This window comes from Bombina bombina, chromosome 10, assembly GCF_027579735.1.
Source record: "Bombina bombina isolate aBomBom1 chromosome 10, aBomBom1.pri, whole genome shotgun sequence".
NCBI lineage: Eukaryota > Metazoa > Chordata > Amphibia > Anura > Bombinatoridae > Bombina > Bombina bombina.
In genome coordinates this window covers 103,400,112-103,424,004 of record NC_069508.1, presented here as the reverse complement: position 1 = coordinate 103,424,004, position 23,893 = coordinate 103,400,112, and the positions used below count along the sequence as shown (strand labels likewise).

The following is a 23,893-nucleotide window of genomic DNA, read 5'->3' as shown; positions in this document are numbered from 1 at the left end:
CAAAAGTAAGAGCAGAACTCAATATCTACCTTAAAGACCCTGTTTTCACAAAAACGTCCATAGAGAACTTCCCAAAAACAACATCTATGGAAGCGCTGCAATTGCTAAACCTTTAAGCACAAACAGCAATGCTAAAATATGAAAAAAATGGTCTCATGATCATAAAACCTGGACAGCTGAAGACTGGAAATTAGTGATATGGTTTGATGAGTCATCATTTACATTATTCCCAACTGTTGTAAAAAAAACCAATGTATATCTCTTTTTCCTTGCAGTGCTTAGTCAGGTCCGCAGGGGTTAACTAGACACAGTCAGGGGGGCCGGTTTGTCTGAATAGGGGCTATAAATCATAGCGAGTTCTGAGTGTATGTCTGTCTTTGTAAATCTAATAATCTTCTTCTATCCTTGTCCAAATTCTTGCATTCCAGCCTGTATCAGTTAACACCTAAATTATTAAGTATCCTGATAAGCCAAATATATCTGTGAGAAAATATAAGTGCATAACATATATATGAATGTCTGTATACCATCACATAAATTAAGTAATCTTGCAGAATGATATTCTTAGAATAACACAACTCTCTTTGTAAACACTAGGATTGTCTCAGTGACAAATCTCCCTAATACCCCTCCTGGGTATATCTGCCAGTAGTGCTTCCTACAGACTGGAAAATGCAAAAACCTCCAATAATTACCCCAAGAATCAGACAAGGCCGAATTTGGAGTAAATTAAACAGAACGAAGACTTTATTCCAAGGTGTACAGACATGTTATAGTCTTTTTAAGGGACAATCCCACTTCAACTGGGTAATCATATCAACAGGGGACCAATGGTAAGGTAATTATATCAACAGGGGATCAATGGGAAGGTAATCAGATCAAACAGGGGAACAATGGGAAGGCTATTGACACAGATAACAGTGATTCTGACTCTGGGCATGTAGGCTCTCTTTGATGATAATGGGATTAGTGGTGCCTAAGTGTGTGGGGCAGGTTCTATTGATAAGGGCTGAGTCATCTGGGTGTGGTCTGGAGGTGACCGAAACTAGTTCCAGTTAGTCTGGCCAAAAATTTTCCCAGGGAGTCGGCATCAGGGCTTGTGCCTCAGCCGCTCAAACCTATGGTAACACCCTGCCGTCCCTATGAAAGCCAAGACCTGGGTTTTTGTCCAGGGGGTGGGACACTGAGCAAACTCCTCAACCTTTGCAGGTTCGGGTCGTTGTCACCCACAACCCACTCGATGTCCAAGGTACTGAACCTTGGACATCCCTATTCTGCACTTTTCTGGCTTCAATGTCAGTCTAGCAGCCCTAATGCGGTCCAACACAGTACTCAGGTGGAGCAGATGCTCTTCCTAGGTATCGCTGTAGTTTGCGATGTCCAGATATGCACAGGCATAGTCCTGGAGGCCATCTAGGAGTCGATCTACCATCCGCTGGAACATCCCCGGAGCGTTTTTTATCCCAAATGGTATGACTGTGAAACTGGTACAGGCCAAATAGGGTGATAAATGCAGACTTCGAAATAGCTTCCATGTCCAGTGGAATTTGCCAGTACCTTTGCATAGGTCAAGGGGTGTCAGTTTCCCCAAGCGTTGCGATCTAAGAGTTCATTGACTCGGGGCATCCGGTACGCGTCGGTCGTGGTGTGGTCATTAAGTTTCCTATAATAAACGCAAAAGCGGGTCGTTGACTCCTAGATCAAGCATCTCCCTAATCTCCATGGAGAATCAGTTGTCCGGGGGTCTCCACACGGTGCACTGCCATGGTAGTGTACCCAGGGGCTGTGGAGAACATTTCCTGATGCTGGCTAAGGGCCCTCCTGACCTGCTCCTTTTGTAAGGTCCCTAGCTGCTCATCTAACCTTCTCAATACCTACACTATCCCTGGTCCGCTTGGGGAGTTCCGGCAGGGGAAGGTTCTCTGAGTCTTCCCCTGTGGAAGCACAGATGACGGCAACCTCTTCTGACCTTTCCTGGTACGCTTTGAGCATATTCACATGAAAGGTCCGTTGGACTCTTTCATCAGAACATTTAGCTACCAGGTAGGTGGTGTCACAAATCTGTTTCACCACCTTGTAAGGTCCTTGTCAAGCAGCCTTTAACTTGTCCGCTTTGGTCAGCTTGAGGGAAAAACTGTCTGTCCCACAGCCAGGGTATTGTTCCGGGCGGTGCGATCGTACCACCACTTCTGCCATCTCTGCACGTACTAAAGGTTCTCTCGGAGGGCGTCCGTGAGCTCTTTCAGCCGGTCCCTTAAGACTAACACATACCCTCCTCATCCTCCTCACTTTCTTCTTCAGTGGGTTCTAAGCAAGTCTAATGGCCCCCTCACCCATAATAAACCTTTCACAAACTCTGTTGGCCTGGGGGTGGTAAGGAGAACTATGCAGGGGTCTTATTCCACATAGCTTCCGGAGTTGCTGGGTCAGGTCAGCGGTGAACTGAGTCCCCTGGTCTAAGAGTATCTCCCGAGGGAAACCCACCCTGGAAAATATCCGAAACAGGGCATCCGCCACCGTTTCTGCATGGATATTTGTCAGGGGGATTGCCTCCGGGTACCGGGTGGCATAATCTACCACCATCAAGATATATCTCTTACCAGAGAAACTGGGGCATGGTAGCGGTCCAACCACCAGGTCTATGGCAATCCGGCTAAAGGGCTCAGATATGATTGGTAGGGGTATAGGGAAGCTTTAGAGCTGTCACCCCTCTTGCCCACCCTCTGACAAGTATAACACGTCTGGCAGTAGTGTTGAATGTCCCCTGTGATCATGGGCCAAAAGAACAACTGAGTAATACAATGGTGGGTTTTGGTCACCCCAAAGTGAAAGGCTAGGGGAATGTCATACCCAACGCTAAGCAGGTGATGCCAATAGTTCTGCAGCAACACGAGCTGCCTCTTGGGCACAGGATGTGCTCCCTGACTGGTTGTAACCCGGTACAGTAACCCCTTCCCCCATCTATCCATTAACCCTCCAAACCTCTCAGGTCCGTCCTGCTCTCTCTCTGTAACTGGCCAGGGAAGGGTCAGTCAGGGAGTCTTGGGCAAACTGGGCAGTTGAAGTTCAAGGAAAGGGTGAAAGGGTCGTGTCAGGGGTAGCAGAGTCTGCCCTTACCTGGGTACCATCATCGAGTGTTGGCTCTGCCTGCCTCGCCTCCTGGCGAGTGGTCACAGCACAAGTTTCTGGTCCACCATCTACCTGGAACAATGAGGAACGATGAGGTGGCCTAAGGTCATTTACAGAGCAATACATCCGCTGGAAACCCCCGCATTACTCCAACTTCCACATCCCGGGCTCTGGCTCCCCTGTCTAAGTAGATGCAGGCTTTCGGGATGCTTAGGATCTTGCCTACCCGGACTGTGATTTCCCGGCCAGTGTGATCCTCAGTGGTGACCAATTGGGGCTGTACCAGGGTGATGGTGGCACCGCTGTCTCGTAAACCCCTGGGTGTGTCACCCATTCACCCTCACGTCTTGCCGGTGGTGATGCCTGTTGTCCAATGCTGCAGCTGGAAACAAAGTCAACCTCGTGAAGAACTCTGAATTCTTCTTCGCCATGAGAACGACAGGGCCGACTCTACAGTTGTCTATGCAGTGGGCTGCTGCTCTGGGGGGCCCGGATGGTGCTGGATCCCAGAAGGACTGCAGTACTCCTCTGGGGCAATTATAACAGAGGTGCCCCACTTGGTTGCAGCCAAAACACCTAGGACCATCTTCTTGAGCAGAGGTGCGGGGGTTGGACGTAAGGTCGGGGTGGGTGCCGATAGGCAAGCTGTTGAAAGCACCGAACGGTGAGCTGCTTGGCTGATCAGCCTCTGGAGGGGACAGACCTGTGGGCGATGCATTCTTCGTGCATCCGCATACTGGTCCACTAAGACTGCTGCCTGATCCACTGTTAGTGGCTTGTGGTCCCTAACCCAGTCCTGAACTTCCAAGGGTGTCTGTTCATAGAACTGCTCCAGCAAAATCAGTTTACCAACCTCTGCCAAGGTAAAAGAATGACCCAGCGAACCAGGCATCCATGGACCGAGACATCCGATGTGCCAATTCCATGGAAGTTGGAACTTGAGCCTATGGGACTCCAGGGTAATGTCAATCTTTCCTTGACCTAGTCATAATCCTTTTGATCTTCCTCAGGGATGGTCTCAAAAGCATCTAGAGCCCTACCAGACAGCTTGCTGAGGAGGATGGTCACCCAGTCTCCCGCATCGATTCCCTGTAGGTCGCATTGCGTCTCAAAGACCTGCAGGTTCCAATGGTCAAACATGTGGGTGGATCTGCGCGGCCATATCTTGGCATTTGGCTGGCCCCATCATTACCCTAAATGGTCAAGTTACTACCAGCAAGTACTTAGACCTTCTAGATGATCAGGTACATCCTATGATGACATTTTTCAAGATCTTAATGCCCCCATACAAAGCCAGAACAGTTCTGTGTTGGAAGAAGACCAAGATGAACTTCAACATCTGCCCTGGCCAGCTCAATTACCTGACAAGTATTATCAAACCACTGTATGCAGTTTTGGAGAGCAGAGTGAGAAGCAGATTCCCTTCTCCAACATCTCTGAAGCAGTTGGCATATATTCTGATGGATGAAAACTAAAACATTCCACTGGAGACTATTCAACAGTTGTATGAATCTATTCCAAGAAGTTGGAAGCATTAATAGATGCAAGGAGTTCACATTATTTTGTCCAACCACTGTACTTGCGTATGTTTAATTTTGACTTGACTGTCCCTTTTAAGCATGTGCAAAATTTCAGGATTCGGCATTTGTTTGCAAAACAAACACTGAATATGGCTGCAGGCAGTGAAATTAGTTTTGTTTCAGTGCCGGATATATCAGTGTAAAAGTGCAACACACAAAGATTTGGATTTGCACAGATCTCTGTGTGTTACTCTTTTACACTGATATATCCGGCGCCAAAACAAATGCTGCTGCTGCAGTGAAAATCAGCATTCATTTCACATATGAGTGCTGAATCCCAACATTTTGCCCATGTCTTTTTTTATTATGATTACAGACCATATGCTGCCTTTACCACAAAAGCTCTGGGTGTCAGTGGAAATGTGGATTTTGGTACTGATCAAAAATAGAGTAATCATGAGATTTATACAATAATCATGCTGAGGAGGATCAGCAGAGTATCAGTGCACAAGTTTAACATGGGCTAACAGCACATTCTATCTAAAGTGGTGGTAAATTTCAGACTTTAAAAAAGTTGCAATGAAAAATATATTAGTCTACAAGCAAAACCACATACTTATTTAAAAAAAAAAATGTTTATATATTTTATAATACAAGATTTGTAATCCTACTTGGTATCTTCTGTTCCTCCACCCCCCCCTTCATTTCCTCTTTTGGCTGGGCTGTAAGATAGAGAGCAGTTCCACCCACTAGTCTCTAGATAGTCTTCCTAAGGGCTTTTCAAAGGGCTCGACTTTAAGGCCCCTATTTATCATAGGTCTTGCGGACCTGATCCAACAGTGCGGATCAGGTCCGCAAGACCTCGCAAAATGAGGAGAGCAATACGCTCTCCGCATTTAACATTGCAATGCCACCCCCTACTGACTCGCAGCCAATCGGCTGCCAGCAGGGAGGTGTCAATCAACCCGATCGTAGCAGGCGGACAGGGTTATGGAGCAGCGGTCTTTAGACCGCTGCTTCATAACTTGTGTTTCTGGCAAGTCTGAAGACTCGCCAGAAAAACACAGCCCTTCAAGCTCTGTACGGAGCTTGATCAATATGGGCCTAAGAGTGTCATATGACACACACATTGATTGGATGTTCATTGGAATTCATCCCAGTGGGCCGACATAACATTGTAATAGAAGCATTACAACTCTTTGAGTGTATGTGGCCAAACTGGTAATAATCATTTACAAAAAATTGTGTCCAAGATAACTTAATATAACATTAAATTAAAGGAAGATGATTGTTTTTCTATTTTGTTGGGGGTAAACACATAGGGCTTGATGTAAAAAAACTTGCAGGAATGGTGAGAAATCACACAATATCTTTGGGGGCTATTTTTTAGTATTATATTGTATTGTTAGTGCTTCTCCTTAACATCTAGAACCCTAATGGATATCAAACACACAAATATTCTTTTGTGATTAAGACAGAGAATACAATAAAAAATAAAAAATAGTTTCCAGTTACTTCTATGATCAAATTTGCTTTGTTTCCATGGTATTCTTTATTGAAGAGATACCTAGGCAGGTGTCTGGAACACTACATGACAGGAAGTAGTGCTGCCATCTAGTGCTCTTGCAAATGGATAAACATTCTTGCAAAACTGCTACCATATAGTGCTCTAGACACATGCACGCTCATGAGCTTACGTCCCTGCTTTTCAACAAAAGATACCAAGAGAACAAACAATATTTGATAATGGAAGTACAGTAGAAAGTTGTTCAAAATTGCATGCTCTATCTGAATCCTGAAAGAAAAAATATTGGGTTTCATTGGGCATCACAGAACTGACGAGAATTCTTAGATCATTTCAACAGATCGGAGAGCTTTAGATCAGCGGTACAATAGCTACAAATAAAAGCATGTAATTCATGCATAACAATGTTCCTTTAAATGAACCTGAATACAAGTATAATTTAAAGGCTCAGGGGCCGATTTATGTAGCTGCGAATGCAGCTGTTTCCGTGCGAACCTTCAGGCTCGCCGGAAACATATGTTAAGAAACAGCGGTCTTAAGACTTCTGCTCCTTAACTCGTCCGCCACCTCTAAGGCGGCGGACAGCAATTATCCCGATCGGATACGATCGAGACGATTGACACCCCCTGATAACAGCCGATTGGCCACGAATGTGCATGGGGCGGCATTGCACAAGCATTTCACACTGCAAAAAAAACCCGGAAAAACAGGGCGCACAGAAATGTACTCTAAAAGCTCCTATTCAGACTAACCCTTCCCTAGGTATAACCAACAGAATAAATACATAGAAACAACGTACAATAAGGAGCGCTCAAGGAAAGAGCAACAGAGTACTGGAGTATGATAACAATACATTCTGTTATTATACTCCAGTACCCTATTGCTCTTTCCTTGAGCGCTCCTTATTCTACAAGCATTTCACACGAAATGCTTGTGCAATGATAAATGCCGCTAGCCTATGCTGTCAGCATTTTGCATCTTCATAAATCGGCCCCATAGTCTTAAAAAAGAGCGGAATTTCTGCTAGACATGTGCATGGCGAAAAAATTTGGTTCGGTTCGATTCGAATTTTTTAGAATTTCGGTTCGGATCTATTCGAATTCAGAAAAATTTGAATCAATTCGTTTCGGATATGTTTCGGATTTATTTGGATTCGAATAAATTCGGCTGGATTCGGTTCGGTTCGGAAATTCGGAATTTCGGTAAGTGTTAGGTGGGATGTGCTGTGTATTAGACTAGTATATGTACTGTATATTAGGTGTAACCCATAGCAGAGTGATATAACCTAATATACTGTACAATACTAGTGTAATCCATGGCCATCCAAATCTACCGAATAAATCCGAACTAATTCGGATTTATTCAGTAGATTCGGCACTATTTTAATTCGGAAATTCAAATCTATCCGAATCCCGAATTTTACTAATTCAGCCGAATTTCCGAATCGATCCGAAACGAATCGCACATTTCTAATTTCTGCATATCCTGTATAAACCAAATTCAATGTTAAGGGAAATGATACATACACTGAAGACAGACAAATGACATTTTGTTAGTGCAGGGAAAAGCAACTGGAAGAAAAGCCCTTGAGATTGAAATACAGTCTCCATCCGTAGCAATAATATTAGGAATCCATCCACTGGAAATCCCTGTAGACCATCGTAAGGATTTGGAGGATGAATCAAAGTACATTCCTATCCAAGCTGTAGGGTTGGTGAGAGTTGTTCCAGAAGCCAGCGATGGAATTTCCAAAGCACTCGTAAGGTCTGCAAGGTCCACAAAATTTCTTTTGCAGTAATCTTGTGCATCTGCCCAGGTCATTGCCGTTTGAATCATGCGAAACATACGCTCCTGGCTGAGTACATGTGGGACAAAGACTGAAAAATAAAGCAAATTCTAATTAACCATCGACTTTATTTTAAAGGGACATGAAACCAAATATTTGTCTTTCATGATTCAGATAATTTATTTCTGTTACTAATTTTTTTTGTTTTTATTGGTATCTTTTGTAGAAATGCCGGTAGGTTGGCTCAGGTGCTGGCATGTCTCTGGGGCACTATATGACAGCAGTTTTGAACGAATGCTTTTAACAATTGTATACATTTGCAAGAGCTAGGAGCAGTGTTTGCACAAACTGCTGCCACATAGTTCACCAGACGCATGCACACTACCTACCTAGGTATGCTCTTCAACAAAGAATATAACGAGACCAAAGTAAATTTGATAATAGAAGTAAAATGGGAAATAATGAAAATAAAAGAAAATTAAAATATAAATTATTTATTTTTGTTTGCTTTTTCTGTAAAATATCTCTGAATATTTTATTAGATGCACAACCCTCTAGAGAGGCTGGAAGACAAGCTCTTTTACATCCCTAACTGACAAAGGAACATGGATTTCCTCATGCTTATCAAGGGATGTACCAATGAACTGCTCTTGATTTGCAAAACCTCATAACATTTGATAACAAAACGACATTGCGTATGTCGCCTGTGACTGGCAGCTATATGCGCATGTCACCTGTGACTGGCAGCTATATGCGCATGTCGCCTGTGACTGGCAGCTATATGTGCATGTCTCCTGTGATTGGCAGCTATATGCGCATGTCACCTGTAACTGACAACTATATGCGCATGTTGCCTGTGACTTGCAGCTATATGCGCATGTCGCCTGTGATTGGCAGCTATATGCGTATGTATCCTGTGATTGGCAGCTATATGCACATATCGCCTGTGATTGGCAGCTATATGCGCATGTCGCCTGTGACTGACAACTATATGCGCATGTTGCCTGTGACTTGCAGCTATATGCGCATGTTGTCTGTGATTGGCAGCTATATGCGTATGTATCCTGTGATTGGCAGCTATATGCACATATCGCCTGTGATTGGCAGCTATATGCGCGTGTCGCCTGTGACTGGCAGCTATATGCGCATGTCTGAAAAGGGAAGAACACAGAGGCGCCAAAATGGCCTAGTACCACCGCAACAGGTAATCATACAAATGTGACAAATGGCTACTCACAAGAGAGAAGCATACATATTCATTTGTATTGCAAATGCCTTAAATGGGTGATTAACAACAAAACATACTAAAATTAAGTCTAAGGGTGATAGCCATCACAACACTCTCTCAAATGCTGTACTTTGTATTACAGATCATTAAAAGCTAAGGGTGATAAACAATATTGCAAACATAGTGGTGTCTGAGGTTACCTGTATTGATACATATATACTCATCTTGACAAAGCCCCCAGGGGTGAAACGCATTGATTGTGTTGGTAACCTATTTGTTGAATAACAGACATTCTGCTACTAAGAGAGGGCATAGTACCTCTGATTTCTGGGTCAGACTTTTTGGTTCTACTGGGACTTTATTATTGCTCCTTACACTTTGTGTACATGGACTCTAGAACTTCGGGATTTTCCTGAGATGTTAGTTACTCCAACGTCTTGGAGTCTGATATTTATTTCGCACAAGTAAACTGACAGCCCAAAGAGAAAACAGCCTATATTTGCAACTAGAGAAGCCATTATTCACAGCGGATCATCCTCTAACCACGCACACCACGTCACACCTGATGCCTCTAGCACACGTGGAGCAAGGTGGAAGTGAAGCGTAGTGTTTGTAAGCATTTACTATCTCCACTACAAGAGTGACAGAAGGGCCACTCAGGAGCTACATAGTGCCGCAGGAACGGACGAAGAAACTTAGCGACTAGAACCACCACACATGAGAGACGATTCATGCACTTCTAAACATAAGTGCATATTCCCATCACTCCACGCCACCCCTCTCAACGGAGAGTGAGTGGCACTTAGGTACTTTACCTCTTATCCACGCGTCACCTCTGAGCCAAAGAGATTTAACACCATAAAATCGTCTAATACAGCAGTTCCCAACCTGGGGTACGTGTACCCCTGGCCCTGGGGGTACTTGGCAGGCTGGTTGGGGGTACGCAAAAATATTGTTGGTAATGGCGGAAGATGCGGGGGGAGAGTCGGGGGGTAGGGTTGCCACCCGTCCCTTAAAATACAGAACACTTATAAGTTACACATGCTGCAGGGTGTGCAGGGAGGAATATGAATAGTGCTGTCCAGAAACACAATACATGTTCCTCCCTGCACACCCTGCAGCATGTGTAACTCATAAGTGTCCAGGAAAACATGGCTGAGGTGGCAACCCTATCGGGGGGGCACTCTCAATGGGTCATCAACTAATAAGCATAGTGGAACTGTGGAAGGAAGGAGCATTTAGCCTGAAAGTGACAAATGAAGTCCTGGCCTGGCATATAGGCAGATGGGAGCCCCTGCACCTGAAATATGTGGACAGGGTGTGGATGACTCCGGTCCACATATTAATGATCACCCTGTGTCACCAGACAGCTTAGCCTCCTGCTCCACCCACCTCTGTCCCATGCACACAATTTTGACTGCAAGTGCTCAAATAGAAGCGGCACTGCAGCAGCATAGCTACGTGGACACGTGTGATAGAGCCTTTGAGATTGCGAGTCACACAGGCGAGGCAGGTCTGCATCCCCAAATAAGTTATAGTCAGTGCCAGTTAGTAAAGTACTGCTTCTAGTGCTTGCTTGATGCAGATTGCTTCACTTCCAACTAAAAACGTTCATAGTGGCTGGGTGGTTAATATTGATCTGATCTCACAAATTTAAATATTTATTTTTATGATCATTACTACCCCCCAGGGCCTTGTTTAGGAGCAACCAGGCAGCTGCCAGGGGCACCAGCCACACAGCAGGACTCCTGAGAATAAGATCTGAGCTTTAATCCTGTTGATACACGTACAGTCGTACGCAATTCAGGTATAGCTTACCTCCCCTATAAAAAAGTGCTTCCTTTATTTTGAGGAATGGGTGGGGGTAATGAAGAGAGAGGGTACTCATAAATGAAAAGTCTAATCAAGGGGTACAGGAGAGAAAAAAGGTTGGGAACCGCTGGTCTAATAGATGAACAAATAGTAATATATATTATTCGTGAATAACTACATCTCTGCATATATTTTTTACAAAACAATTTCATACAACATTCTCATCTATTTTTAATGGTGATACTTTTACGATATTTTTAACGATTTTTATTATTTTTATTATATATATTTTTTCTGTTCTATTATATATCTTTTTTGTATACAATGGGGCATATCTATCAAGCTCCGGATAGAGCTTGAGGCCCTGTGTTTCTGGCGAGCCTGCACCAGTTTTGAAGCAGCGGTCCAAAGACCGCTGCTCCATAACCTGTCCGCCTGCTCTGAGCAGGCGGACAGACATCGCCGCAATTCAACCCGATCGAGTACGATCGGGTTCATTGACACCCCCTGCTGGCGGCCAATTGGCCGCGATTCTGCAGGGGGCGGCGTTGCACCAGCAGCTCTTGTGAGCTGCAGGTGCAATGCTGAATGCGGAGAGCGTATTGCTCTCCGTATTCAGTGAGGTCTGGCGGACCTGATCCGCACTGTCAGATCAGGTCCACCAGACTTTGATAAATAGAGGCCATTGTCTGCAGACATCCTATAAATTTTATTTTCTGTTTCCTGGACGTCCAGTGCTATTGCAATATCGTAATCATTGATCTGCCTTTTTTGTTCTCATTTGAGTTTACTAGTTACTAGTATTTTTTGTAGTGTTTTTTTTAGCAGTCTTTGTGCATATCAAATTGTATAGCCTTACTCAAGGTTAACAGTCTTACTCAAGCTCTATAGTCTTACTCACGAGCCTCTCAGCAATCTTACGGCTAGATTACGAGTTGTGCTTTAGGTTTAAAAAGCAGCGTTAAGAGGTCCTAACGCTGCTTTTTAACGCCCGCTGGTATTACGAGTTTTGCAGGTACAGGTGTACCGCTCACTTTTTTGGCCAGACTTGGAAATACTGCAAATCCACTTACGTAAATTGCGTATCCTCTTTTTTTCAATGGGACTTGCATAGCGCCGGTATATATAGGTATTGCATAGACCCTCTCCTGTCAAGATTGGTACCGCATTTTAAAGTCAGTAGTTCAGAGTTTTACACTACAACGCCGTAGCATAAAACTCTTAACTAAAGTGCTAAAAAGTACACTAACACCCATAAACTACCTATTAACCCCTAAACCGAGGCCCTCCCGCATTGCAAACACTAAAATAATTTTTTTAACCTCTAATCTGCCGAACCGGACATCGCCGCCACTATAATAAATATATTAACCCCTAAACCGCCGCACTCCTGCCTCGCAAACATTAGTTAAATATTATTAACCCCTAATCTGCCGCCCCTAACATCGCCAACACCTACCTACATTTATTAACCCCTAATCTGCCGCCCCCAACGTCGCCACCACTATACTAAAGTTATTAACCCCTAAATATAAGTCTAACCCTAACACTCCCTAACTTAAATATAATTAAAAGAAATCTAAATATAAATTCCTATCATTAACTAAATAATTCCTGTTTAAAACGAAATACCTATAAAATAAACCCTAAGCTAGCTACAGTATAACTAATAGTTACATTGTAGCTATCTTAGGGTTTATTTTTATTTTACAGGCAAGTTTGTATTTATTTTAACTAGGTAGAATAGTTATTAAATAGTTATTAACTATTTAATAACTACCTAGCTAAAATAAATACAAAGTTACCTGTAAAATAAAACCTAACCTAAGTTACAATTACACCTAACACTACACTATAATTAAATTATTTCCCTAAATTAAATACAATTAAATAAAATTATCTAAAGTACAAAAAAACACTAAATTACAGAAAATAATAAACAAATTACAAGATTTTTAAACTAATTACGCCTAATCTAATCCCCCTAACAAAATAAAAAAGCCCCCCCCCCAAATAAAAAAAAGCCCTACCCTACACTAAATTACAAATAGCCCTTAAAAGGGCCTGTTGCGGGGCATTGCCCCAAAGTAATCAGCTCTTTTACCTGTAAAAAAAAATTACAAATCCCCCCCAACATTAAAACCCACCACCCACACAACAAACCCTACTCTAAAACCCACCCAATACCCCCTTAAAAAAACCTAACACTAACCCCTTGAAGATCACCTTACCGGGAGAAGTCTTCATCCAACTGGGCCGAAGTCCTCAACGAAGCCGGAAGAAGTCTTCATCCAAGCCGGGCAAAGTGGTCCTCCAGACGGGCAGAAGTCTTCATCCAGACGGCATCTTCTATCTTCATCCATGCGGAGCGGGTCCATCTTCAAGACATCCGACGCGGAGCATCCTCTTCATCCGACGGCTAAGACTGAATGAAGGTTCCTTTAAATTACGTCATCCAAGATGGCGTCCCTTCAATTCCGATTGGCTGATAGAATTCTATCAGCCAATTGGAATTAAGGTAGAAAAAATCCTATTGGCTGATTCAATCAGCCAATAGGATTGAGCTTGCATTCTATTGGATGATTGGAACAGCCAATAGAATGCCAGCTCAATCCTATTATGATTTTTTCTACCTTAATTCTATCAGCCAATCGGAACTGAAGGGACGCCATCTTGGATGACGTCAGTTAAAGGAATCTTCATTCAGTCTTAGCCGTCTTGAAGATGGACCCGCTTCGCGCCAGATGGATGAAGATAGAAGATGCCGTCTGGATGAAGACTTCTGCCCGTCTGGAGGACCACTTCGCCCGGTTTGGATGAAGACTTCTCCCGGCTTCGTTGAGGACTTCGGCCCGGTTGGATGAAGACTTCTCCTCGCTTCGTTGAGGACTTCTGCCCGGTTGGATGAAGACTTCGGTAAGGTGATCATCAAGGGGTTAGTATTAGGCTTTTTTAAGGGAGTATTGGGTGGGGTTTAGAGTAGGGTTGGTTGTGTGGGTGGTAAGTTTTAATGTTGGGGGGGGGATTTGTAATTTTTTTTACAGGTAAAAGAGCTGATTACTTTGGGGCAATGCCCTGCAAAAGGCCCTTTTAAGGGCTATTTGTAATTTAGTGTAGGGTAGGGCTTTTTTCTATTTTGGGGGGCTTTTTTATTTTGTTAGGGGGATTAGATTAGGTGTAATTAGTTTAAAAATCTTGTAATTTGTTTATTATTTTCTGTAATTTAGTGTTGTTGTTTTTTTGTACTTTAGATAATTTTATTTAATTGTATTTAATTTAGGGATATAATTTAATTATAGTGTAGTGTTAGGTGTAATTGTAACTTAGGTTAGGTTTTATTTTACAGGTAACTTTGTATTTATTTTAACTAGGTAGTTATTAAATAGTAAATAACTATTTAATAACTATTCTACCTAGTTAAAATAAATACAAACTTGCCTGTAAAATAAAAATAAACCCTAAGCTAGCTACAATGTAACTATTAGTTATATTGTAGCTAGCTTAGGGTTTATTTTATAGGTCAGTATTTAGTTTTAAACAGGAATTATTTAGTTATTGATAGGAATTTTTATTTAGATTTCTTTTAATTATATTTAAGTTAGGGGGTGTTAGGTTTAGGGTAGGACTTAGGTTTAGGGGTTAATACATTTAGTATAGTGGCGACGACGTTGAGTGCGGCAGATTAGGGGTTAATAAAAGTAGGTAGGTGTCGGTGATGTTAGGGCCGGCAGATTAGGGGTTAATAATATTTAACTAATGTTTGGGAGGCGGGAGTGCGGTGCTTTAGGGTTAATATGTTTATTATAGTGGCGGCGACGTTGGGGGCGGCAGATTAGGGGTTAATAAGTGTAGGTAGGTGGCGGCGACATTGGTGGCGGCAGAGTAGGGGTTAATAAATATAATGTAGGGTTCGGCGATGTTGGGGGCAGCAGATTAGGGGTTCATAAGTATAATGTAGGTGGCGGCGGTGTCCAGAGCGGCAGATTAGGGGTTAATAATTATAATGTAGGTGTCGGTGATGTTGGGGGCGGCAGATTAGGGGTTAATAAGTATAAGATTAGGGGTGTTTAGACTCGGGGTTCATGTTAGGGTGTTATGTATAGACATAAATTGTATTTCCCCATAGGAATCAATGGGGCTGCGTTAAGGAGCTTTACGCTGCTGTTTTGCAGGTGTTAGACTTTTTTTCAGCCAGCTCTCCCCATTGATTCCTATGGGGAAATTGTGCACGAGCACGTTACACCAGCTCACCGCTAACGTAAGCAGCGCTGGTATCTTGGAGAGTTTCCTCGAAAACATTTTTCAAAACAGTTGATTGTGTAACAGCTTCCTCCATTTTGACAGCAACCATTATCAATGCTGGAAAAATAATGTCCCATATGGACAGTTTAGGAGGATTAGGTGGAACTGTTCCACATTGGAGGATTCTGATGAGCAGGCTAGGGTAGTTGGGGATAGATTCCTGGAGAAAGGATACCCAGAACACCTAATTGATAAAGAACTAAACAGGGTCAGAGAGGAAGATAGAAGCCAATATTTCATCAAGAAAAATTAGACGCAAAAAAAAACTTCAAAGATTCCAATCCACCACTATTCATTACCAGATACAATTCCAACTTTTGAGACATTAACAAGATACTCTATAAACATTAGCCAATATTAATCAATGACCCTGTATTGAAAAATATCCTTGGTCCTAAACCAAAAATTGTATACAGAAGAGCCCCCACTCTCAAAACTACCTTGGCACCCAGCAAAATAGTAAAAGATAAACATCAAGGGACCACATCAACACATACAAAATCATTAGGGGCTAGCTTCCCTAAGAAAAGAGTTTCAAAGTGCTGTAGGAAACGCTGTGGCAGGTGTAACTCTATAACACTTATAGCATCCATTTTCAAGTCGCATGCTACTGGAGAAATATTTAACATGTGTTTTATGACCTGCAAGTGTTTTATGACCTGCAAATCCTCTTTTGTTATATATCTCCTTAATTGTTTATGTGGGGTACAGTACATTGGCCGCACCTGTTGCAAGGTCAAAAAAAGAAGGGGCAAACATGCATACAATATTAAAGGGACAGTCTAGGCCAAAATAAACTTTCATGATTCAGATAGAGCATGTAATTTTAAACAATTTTCCAATTTACTTTTATCACCAATTTTGCTTTGTTCTCTTTGTATTCTTAGTTGAAAGCTTAACCTAGGAGGTTCATATGCTAATTTCTTAGACCTTGAAGCCCACCTCTTTCAGATTGCATTTTAACAGTTTTTCCACCACTAGAGGGTGTTAGTTCACGTATTTCATATAGATAACACTGTGCTCGTGCACGAGAAGTTATCTGGGAGCAGGCACTGATTGGATAGACTGCAAGTCTGTCAAAAGAGCTGAAAAAAGGGGCAGTTTGCAGAGGCTTAGATACAAGATAATCACAGAGGTTAAAAGTATATTATTATAAATGTGTTAGTTATGCAAAACTGGGAAATGGGTAATAAAGGAATTATCTATCTTTTAAAAGAATAAAAATTCTGGTGTAGACTGTCCCTTTAAGTCAAACTCCAAGTCACACAGTGGCCCATATTTATCAAGCTCCGTATGGAGCTTGAAGGGCCGTGTTTCTGGTGAGTCTTCAGACTCGCCAGAAACAGCAGTTATGAAGCAGCGGTCACATCACAAATACCGCTGCTCCATAACCTGTCCGCCTGCTCTGAACAGGTGGACAGACATTGCTGGAAATCAACCCGATCGAGTACGATCGGGTTGATTGACATCCCCCTGCTGGCGGCCGATTGGCCGCGAGTCTGCAGGGGGCGACGTTGCACCAGCAGCTCTTGTGAGCTGCTGGTGCAATGCTGAATACGGCAAGCGTATTGCTCGCCGTATTCAGCGAGGTCTGGCGGACCTGATCCACAGTGTCGGATCAGGTCCGCCAGACCTTGATAAATAGAGCCCAGTGTATCAAGACGTTGTGCACATTTCCACAAAGGACAAAAAACCCTATTAACATCATGTCTATAGAGTCAATTTCCAGAGCACATAGTGATGCATTTATGACCCTTAGAAGGAGAGAATCCTATTGGATTACAAAATTAAAAACATTACAACCTGACGGCCTTAATGAGAATTTAGACATGGCGGCGTTCATAAAATTGGATATTGTGTTCGCCAGAGGATATATGCTGTTGTTACTACAATAGCTACATATCTCATGAAGAGGCCTTTTTCCATGACATTCCTATACATATACTTTCAGATATTAAGGACTAATATTTTTAGGAATCCATATCATCAGTATGTGCTCATACAGGGAGTGCAGAATTATTAGGCAAGTTGTATTTTTGAGGATTAATTTTATTATTGAACAACAACCATGTTCTCAATGAACCCAAAAAACTCATTAATATCAAAGCTGAATAGTTTTGGAAGTAGTTTTTAGTTTGTTTTTAGTTATAGCTATTTTAAGGGGATATCTGTGTGTGCAGGTGACTATTACTGTGCATAATTATTAGGCAACTTAACAAAAAACAAATATATACCCATTTCAATTATTTATTTTTACCAGTGAAACCAATATAACATCTCAACATTCACAAATATACATTTCTGACATTCAAAAACAAAACAAAAACAAATCAGTGACCAATATAGCCACCTTTCTTTGCAAGGACACTCAAAAGCCTGCCATCCATGGATTCTGTCAGTGTTTTGATCTGTTCACCATCAACATTGCGTGCAGCAGCAACCACAGCCTCCCAGACACTGTTCAGAGAGGTGTACTGTTTTCCCTCCTTGTAAATCTCACATTTGATGATGGACCACAGGTTCTCAATGGGGTTCAGATCAGGTGAACAAGGAGGCCATGTCATTAGATTTTCTTCTTTTATATCCTTTCTTGCCAGCCACACTGTGGAGTACTTGGACGCGTGTGATGGAGCATTGTCCTGCATGAAAATCATGTTTTTCTTGAAGGATGCAGACTTCTTCCTGTACCACTGCTTGGAGAAGGTGTCTTCCAGAAACTGGCAGTAGGACTGGGAGTTGAGCTTGACTCCATCCTCAACCCGAAAAGGCCCCACAAGCTCATCTTTGATGATACCAGCCCAAACCAGTACTCCACCTCCACCTTGCTGGCGTCTGAGTCGGACTGGAGCTCTCTGCCCTTTACCAATCCAGCCACGGGCCCATCCATCTGGCCCATCAAGACTCACTCTCATTTCATCAGTCCATAAAACCTTAGAAAAATCAGTCTTGAGATATTTCTTGGCCCAGTCTTGACGTTTCAGCTTGTGTGTCTTGTTCAGTGGTGGTCGTCTTTCAGACTTTCTTACCTTGGCCATGTCTCTGAGTATTGCACACCTTGTGCTTTTGGGCACTCCAGTGATGTTGCAGCTCTGAAATATGGCCAAACTGGTGGCAAGTGGCATCTTGGCAGCTGCACGCTTGACTTTTCTCAGTTCATGGGCAGTTATTTTGCGCCTTGGTTTTTCCACACGCTTCTTGCGACCCTGTTGACTATTTTGAATGAAACGCTTGATTGTTCGATGATCACGCTTCAGAAGCTTTGCAATTTTAAGAGTGCTGCATCCCTCTGCAAGATATCTCACTATTTTTGACTTTTCTGAGCCTGTCAAGTCCTTCTTTTGACCCATTTTGCCAAAGGAAAGGAAGTTGCCTAATAATTATGCACACCTGATATAGGGTGTTGATGTCATTAGACCACACCCCTTCTCATTACAGAGATGCACATCACCTAATATGCTTAATTGGTAGTAGGCTTTCGAGCCTATACAGCTTGGAGTAAGACAACATGCATAAATAGGATGAGGTGGTCAAAATACTAATTTGCCTAATAATTCTGCACTCCCTGTATAGGTTAATTTATGCACAGTTTTTCTAAGTTACCATCATGCCATTTTTGTATCTCGAGTTATCCTATCAGGATGACTTTCTGAGCTAGTTATTAGATTTCCATGGAGATTGTGCATCACCCACACATTGATATATTTTCTTCACACATGCCACTATTCATCCATACACCTTACTTATTATAAACTGCATAAGAGCAAGATCAAGTCTATCCTGATCTGTCACACTAGTTCACCATATCAGTATCTCTTACACTATAGTACCTTTGGCATTTTGTCCATAGGATCATATTTAATCGTACATATACCCCTTCCACCCATAACACTGAACTGCATAGGAATTCATATTGACCCTGACACGTATGATAGATAGGGCACTTTTTATTTCACGGATTGAACATTCAACATCTATTTCACTCAAGAATCTTATCATATTACAAGGATTTTCCTTGGGTGCTGGGTGACTATATTGCTACACCAGCCGTTTGGTCTTTTGTTAAGAGACATTGGTCTTGTAAGAAGAGTCATGAATCTATAATGATATATTTTATATATATTTATATTTGGTGATCTTATATATTTAAACTTTAAATTGTTACGAGAGTCTGCATATCCATTTAAGATATTGTAGCATTATATATATCGCCTCCTAGAGGGTGTCCTGACCCTGTTCTCACTTTTTATTTTAGCATTATATCACTCATTACACACTATAGTTTTATTAGCAAGTCACATATTACTTTTGTCCACTATGTATTATTTAATTATTAATATTATTTTTTTGGGGTACACATATATATAATTAGAACCTTACGGCTAGATTTAGAGTTCTGCGGCCAAAGAGATGCGTTAGCTATGCGTGTTTTTTCCCCCCCACACCTTTTAAATAACGCTGGTATTGAGAGTTCTCTGAAGGGCTGCGTTAGGCTCCAAAAAGGGAGCGTACAGGCATATTTACCGCCACTTCAACTCTCAATACCAGCGTTGGTTATGGACGCGACCGGCTTCAAAACGTGCTTGTGCACGATTCCCCCATAGGAAACAATGGGGCAGTTTGAGCTGAAAAAAAACCTAGCACCTGCAAAAAAGCAGCGTTCAGCTCCTAACGCAGCCCCATTGTTTCCTATGGGGAAACACTTCCTAAGTCTGCACCTAACACCCTAACATGAACCCCGAGTCTAATCACCCCTAACCTTACACTTATTAACCCCTAATCTGCCGCCCCGCTATCGCTGACCCCTGCATTACACTTTTAACCCCTAATCTGCCGCTCTGTACACCACCGCAACCTACATTATACCTATGTACCCCTAATCTGCTGCCCACAACATCGCCGACCCCTATATTATATTTATTAACCCCTAATCTGCCCCCCCCCCCAACGTCGCCGCTACCTTACCTACACTTATTAACCCCTAATCTGCCAACCGGACCTCACCGCTACTATAATAAATGTATTAACCCCTAAACCTAAGTCTAACCCTAACCCTAACACCCCCCTAAGTTAAATATAATTTAAATCTAACAAAATAAAATAAATCTTATTAAATAAATTAATCCTATTTAAAACTAAATGCTTACCTGTAAAATAAACCCTAATATAGCTACAATATAACAAATAATTATATTGTAGCTATTTTAGGATTTATATTTATTTTACAGGCAACTTTGTATTTATTTTAACCAGGTACAATAGCTATTAAATAGTTAATAACTATTTAATAGCTACCTAGTTAAAATAATTACAAAATTACCTGTAAAATAAATCCTAACCTAAGTTACAATTAAACCTAACACTACACTATCAATAAATTAATTAAATAAACTACCTACAATTATCTACAATTAAATCAACTAAACTAAATTACAAAAAAAAACAAACACTAAATTACAAAAAACAAACAAACACTAAATTACAAAAAAATAAAAAAAGATTACAAGAATTTTAAACTAATTACACCTACTCTAAGCCCCCTAAAAAAATAACAAAGCCCCCCAAAATAAAAAAATGCCCTACCCTATTCTAAAATAAAAAGTTTACAGCTCTTTTACCTTACCAGCCCTTAAAAGGGCCTTTTGCGGGGCATACCCCAAAGAAATCAGCTCTTTTGCATTTAAAAAAACATACAATACCCCCCCAACATTACAACCCACCACCCACATACCCCTAATCTAACCCAAACCCCCCTTAAAAAACCTAACACTAAGCCCCTGAAGATCTCCCTACCTTGTCTTCACCACGCCGGGTATCACCGATCCGTCCAGAAGGGTCCAAAGTCTTCATCCTATCCGGCAAGAAGAGGTCCAGAAGAGGGTCCGAAGTCTTCATCCTATCCGGCAAGAAGAGGACATCCGGACCGGTAGACATCTTCATCCAGGCGGCGTCTTCTATCTTCATCCATCCGGCGTGGAGCGGGACCATCTTGAAGCAGCCGACGCAGATCCATCCTCTTCTTCCGGCGACTCCCGACGAATGAAGGTTCCTTTAAGGGACGTCATCCAAGATGGCGTCCCTCGAATTCCGATTGGCTGATAGGATTCTATCAGCCAATCGGAATTAAGGTAGGAAAATTCTGATTGGCTGATTGAATCAGCCAATCAGATTCAAGTTCAATCCGATTGGCTGATCCAATCAGCCAATCAGATTGAGCTTGCATTCTATTGGCTGATCGGAACAGCCAAGTATTTAGTTTTAAATAGGATTAATTTATTTAATAAGATTTATTTTATTTCGTTAGATTTAAATTATATTTAACTTAGGGGGTTGTTAGGGTTAGGGTTAGACTTAGGTTTAGGGGTTAATACATTTATTATAGTAGCGGCGAGGTCCGGTCGGCAGATTAGGGGTTAATAAGTGTAGGTAAGGTAGCGGCGACATTGGGGGGGCAGATTAGGGGTTAATAAATATTATGTAGGTGTCGGCGATGTTAGGGACAGCAGATTAGGGGTACATAGGGATAATGTAGGTTGCGGCGGTGTGCGGTTGGCAGATTAGGGGTTAAAAAAATGTATTAGAGTGGCGGCGATGTGGGGGGACCTCGGTTTAGGGGTGCATAGGTAGTTTATGGGTGTTAGTGTACTTTAGAGCACAGTAGTTAAGAGCTTTATGAACCGGCGTTAGCCCAGAAAGCTCTTAACTCCTGACTTTTTTCTGCGGCTGGAGTCTTGTCGTTAGAGTTCTAACGCTCACTTCAGCCAAGACTCTAAATACCAGCGTTAGAAATATCCCATTGAAAAGATAGGATACGCAATTGACGTAAGGGGATCTGCGGTATGGAAAAGTCGCGACTGGAAAGTGAGCGTTAGACCCTTTCCTGACTGACTCTAAATACCAGCGGGCGGTAAAAACCAGGGTTAGGACCCCCTAACGCTGGTTTGGACGGCTAACGCAGAACTCTAAATCTAGGCGTTAGTTTTCAATGACACGATTAGACTTAAAGGGACAGTAAACTTAAAACTAAACTTTCATGATTCAGATAGGGCATGCAATTTTAAACAACTTTCCAATTTACTTTTATCATCAAATTTGCTTTGTTCCCTTGGTGGTATTTTTGAAAAGCTAAACCTAGCTAGGCTCAAACTGATTTCTAAACAGTTGAAAACCGCCTCCTAGCTCAGAGCATTTCGAAAGTTTTTCACAGTTAGACTATGCTAGTTCACATGGGTCATATAGATAACATTATGCTCACTCCCGTGAAGTTATTTAGGAGTCTTCACTGATCGACTACACTGCATGTCTGTCAAAGGTACTTAGATAAGGAGGCTGTCTGCAGAGGCTTAGATACAAGGTAATCACAGAGGTAAAAAGTATATTAATATAACTGTGTTGGTTATGCAAAAACAGGGAATGGGTAATAAAGGGATTATCTATCTTTTTAAATAAGAAAAATGTTGGTGTAGACTGTCCCTTTAATGTATCCCATCTGCTGATTTTTTGCAGGACTTTAGTATGAGTAATAAACATGAAGGTATATCCATGTGCACATATTTGCTAACGCTGGGTGGGCTACAATATTTAATTTTTGCCAACCAATTGACACTTTCTAACAAATATTACCTGTGATTTATTTGAGGAGAGGATTTACAGATAGTAGGGGAGGAGTCTATTGAGGGCCGTTTCCTTATAAAATTAGCATTTTTTGGTCATCCGAATCCAGCCCACTTCAGCCTGTGATTGGTCGAAAAATCGACACACATATAACGGGTGGGCGGAGATACTGGAGCTGGATGGCGTTAAACAGCAAAATAATATCACTAGCGGTTTTTGTTTCACAAATAGGTGGTCCCTCATGACCTGAGTATATATGTATCAATACAGGTAACCTCAGACACCACTATGTTTGCAATATTGTTTATCACACTTATGTCTAGATTACGAGTTTTGAGCGCTATAGGGAAATTAACAAACGCAACAAAAGTGGCGTTATTTAACCCCCTATAACGTTGTCATTACAAGTTTTAAAAACCTGGCTTGTGCGCGTCAGAACAAGTGTTGTTCTGACGTGCTCGTGCACGCTTCCCCCATAGACATCAATGGGTAGAGCGGGTCAGAAAAAAGTCTAACACCTGCGATCGCGGAAAGAAAAGCTCCGTAACGCAGCCCCATTGATGTCTATGGGAAAAGAAAACTAACGTGTAAACCTAACACCCTAACATAAACCCCACATCTAAACACCCCTAATCTGCTGCCCCTGACATCGCCAACGCCTGCCTACAATTATTAACCCCTAATCTGTCACTCCCTATATCGCCGCCACCTAAATAAAGTTATTAACCCCTAATCTGCCTCTTCCGATATCGTCGCCACTATACTAAAGTTATTAACCCCTATTCCCGCCGCACCTAACATCGCTGCCACTATATTAAAGTTATCAACCCCTATTCCGCTGTTCCCCGACATCGCCGCAACTAAATAAAGTTATTAACCTCTAAACCTCTGGCCTCCCACATCACTACCACTAAATAAACCTATTAACCCCTAAACCGCCAGCCCCCACATCGCAACAACCTAAATTAAACTATTAACTC

At 42.1% G+C, this 23,893-nt stretch overlaps 1 protein-coding gene across 1 annotated transcript; it reads left to right on the top strand.

Annotated features, from left to right (window-relative positions):
• The first annotated feature begins 8,657 nt into the window (after nt 1-8,657).
• LOC128640745 (putative uncharacterized protein FLJ45035) lies at nt 8,658-9,182 on the top strand. The gene has a single exon (XM_053693175.1). It carries the CDS (start codon nt 8,658-8,660, stop codon nt 9,180-9,182), a length of 525 nt encoding a protein of 174 aa, XP_053549150.1.
• The last annotated feature ends 14,711 nt before the right edge of the window (nt 9,183-23,893 follow it).

Coding starts and splice junctions, on each gene's coding strand:
- LOC128640745 (XM_053693175.1), top strand. CDS start 8,658: ATGTCGCCTGTGACTGGCAGCTATATGCGCATGTCACCTGTGACTGGC.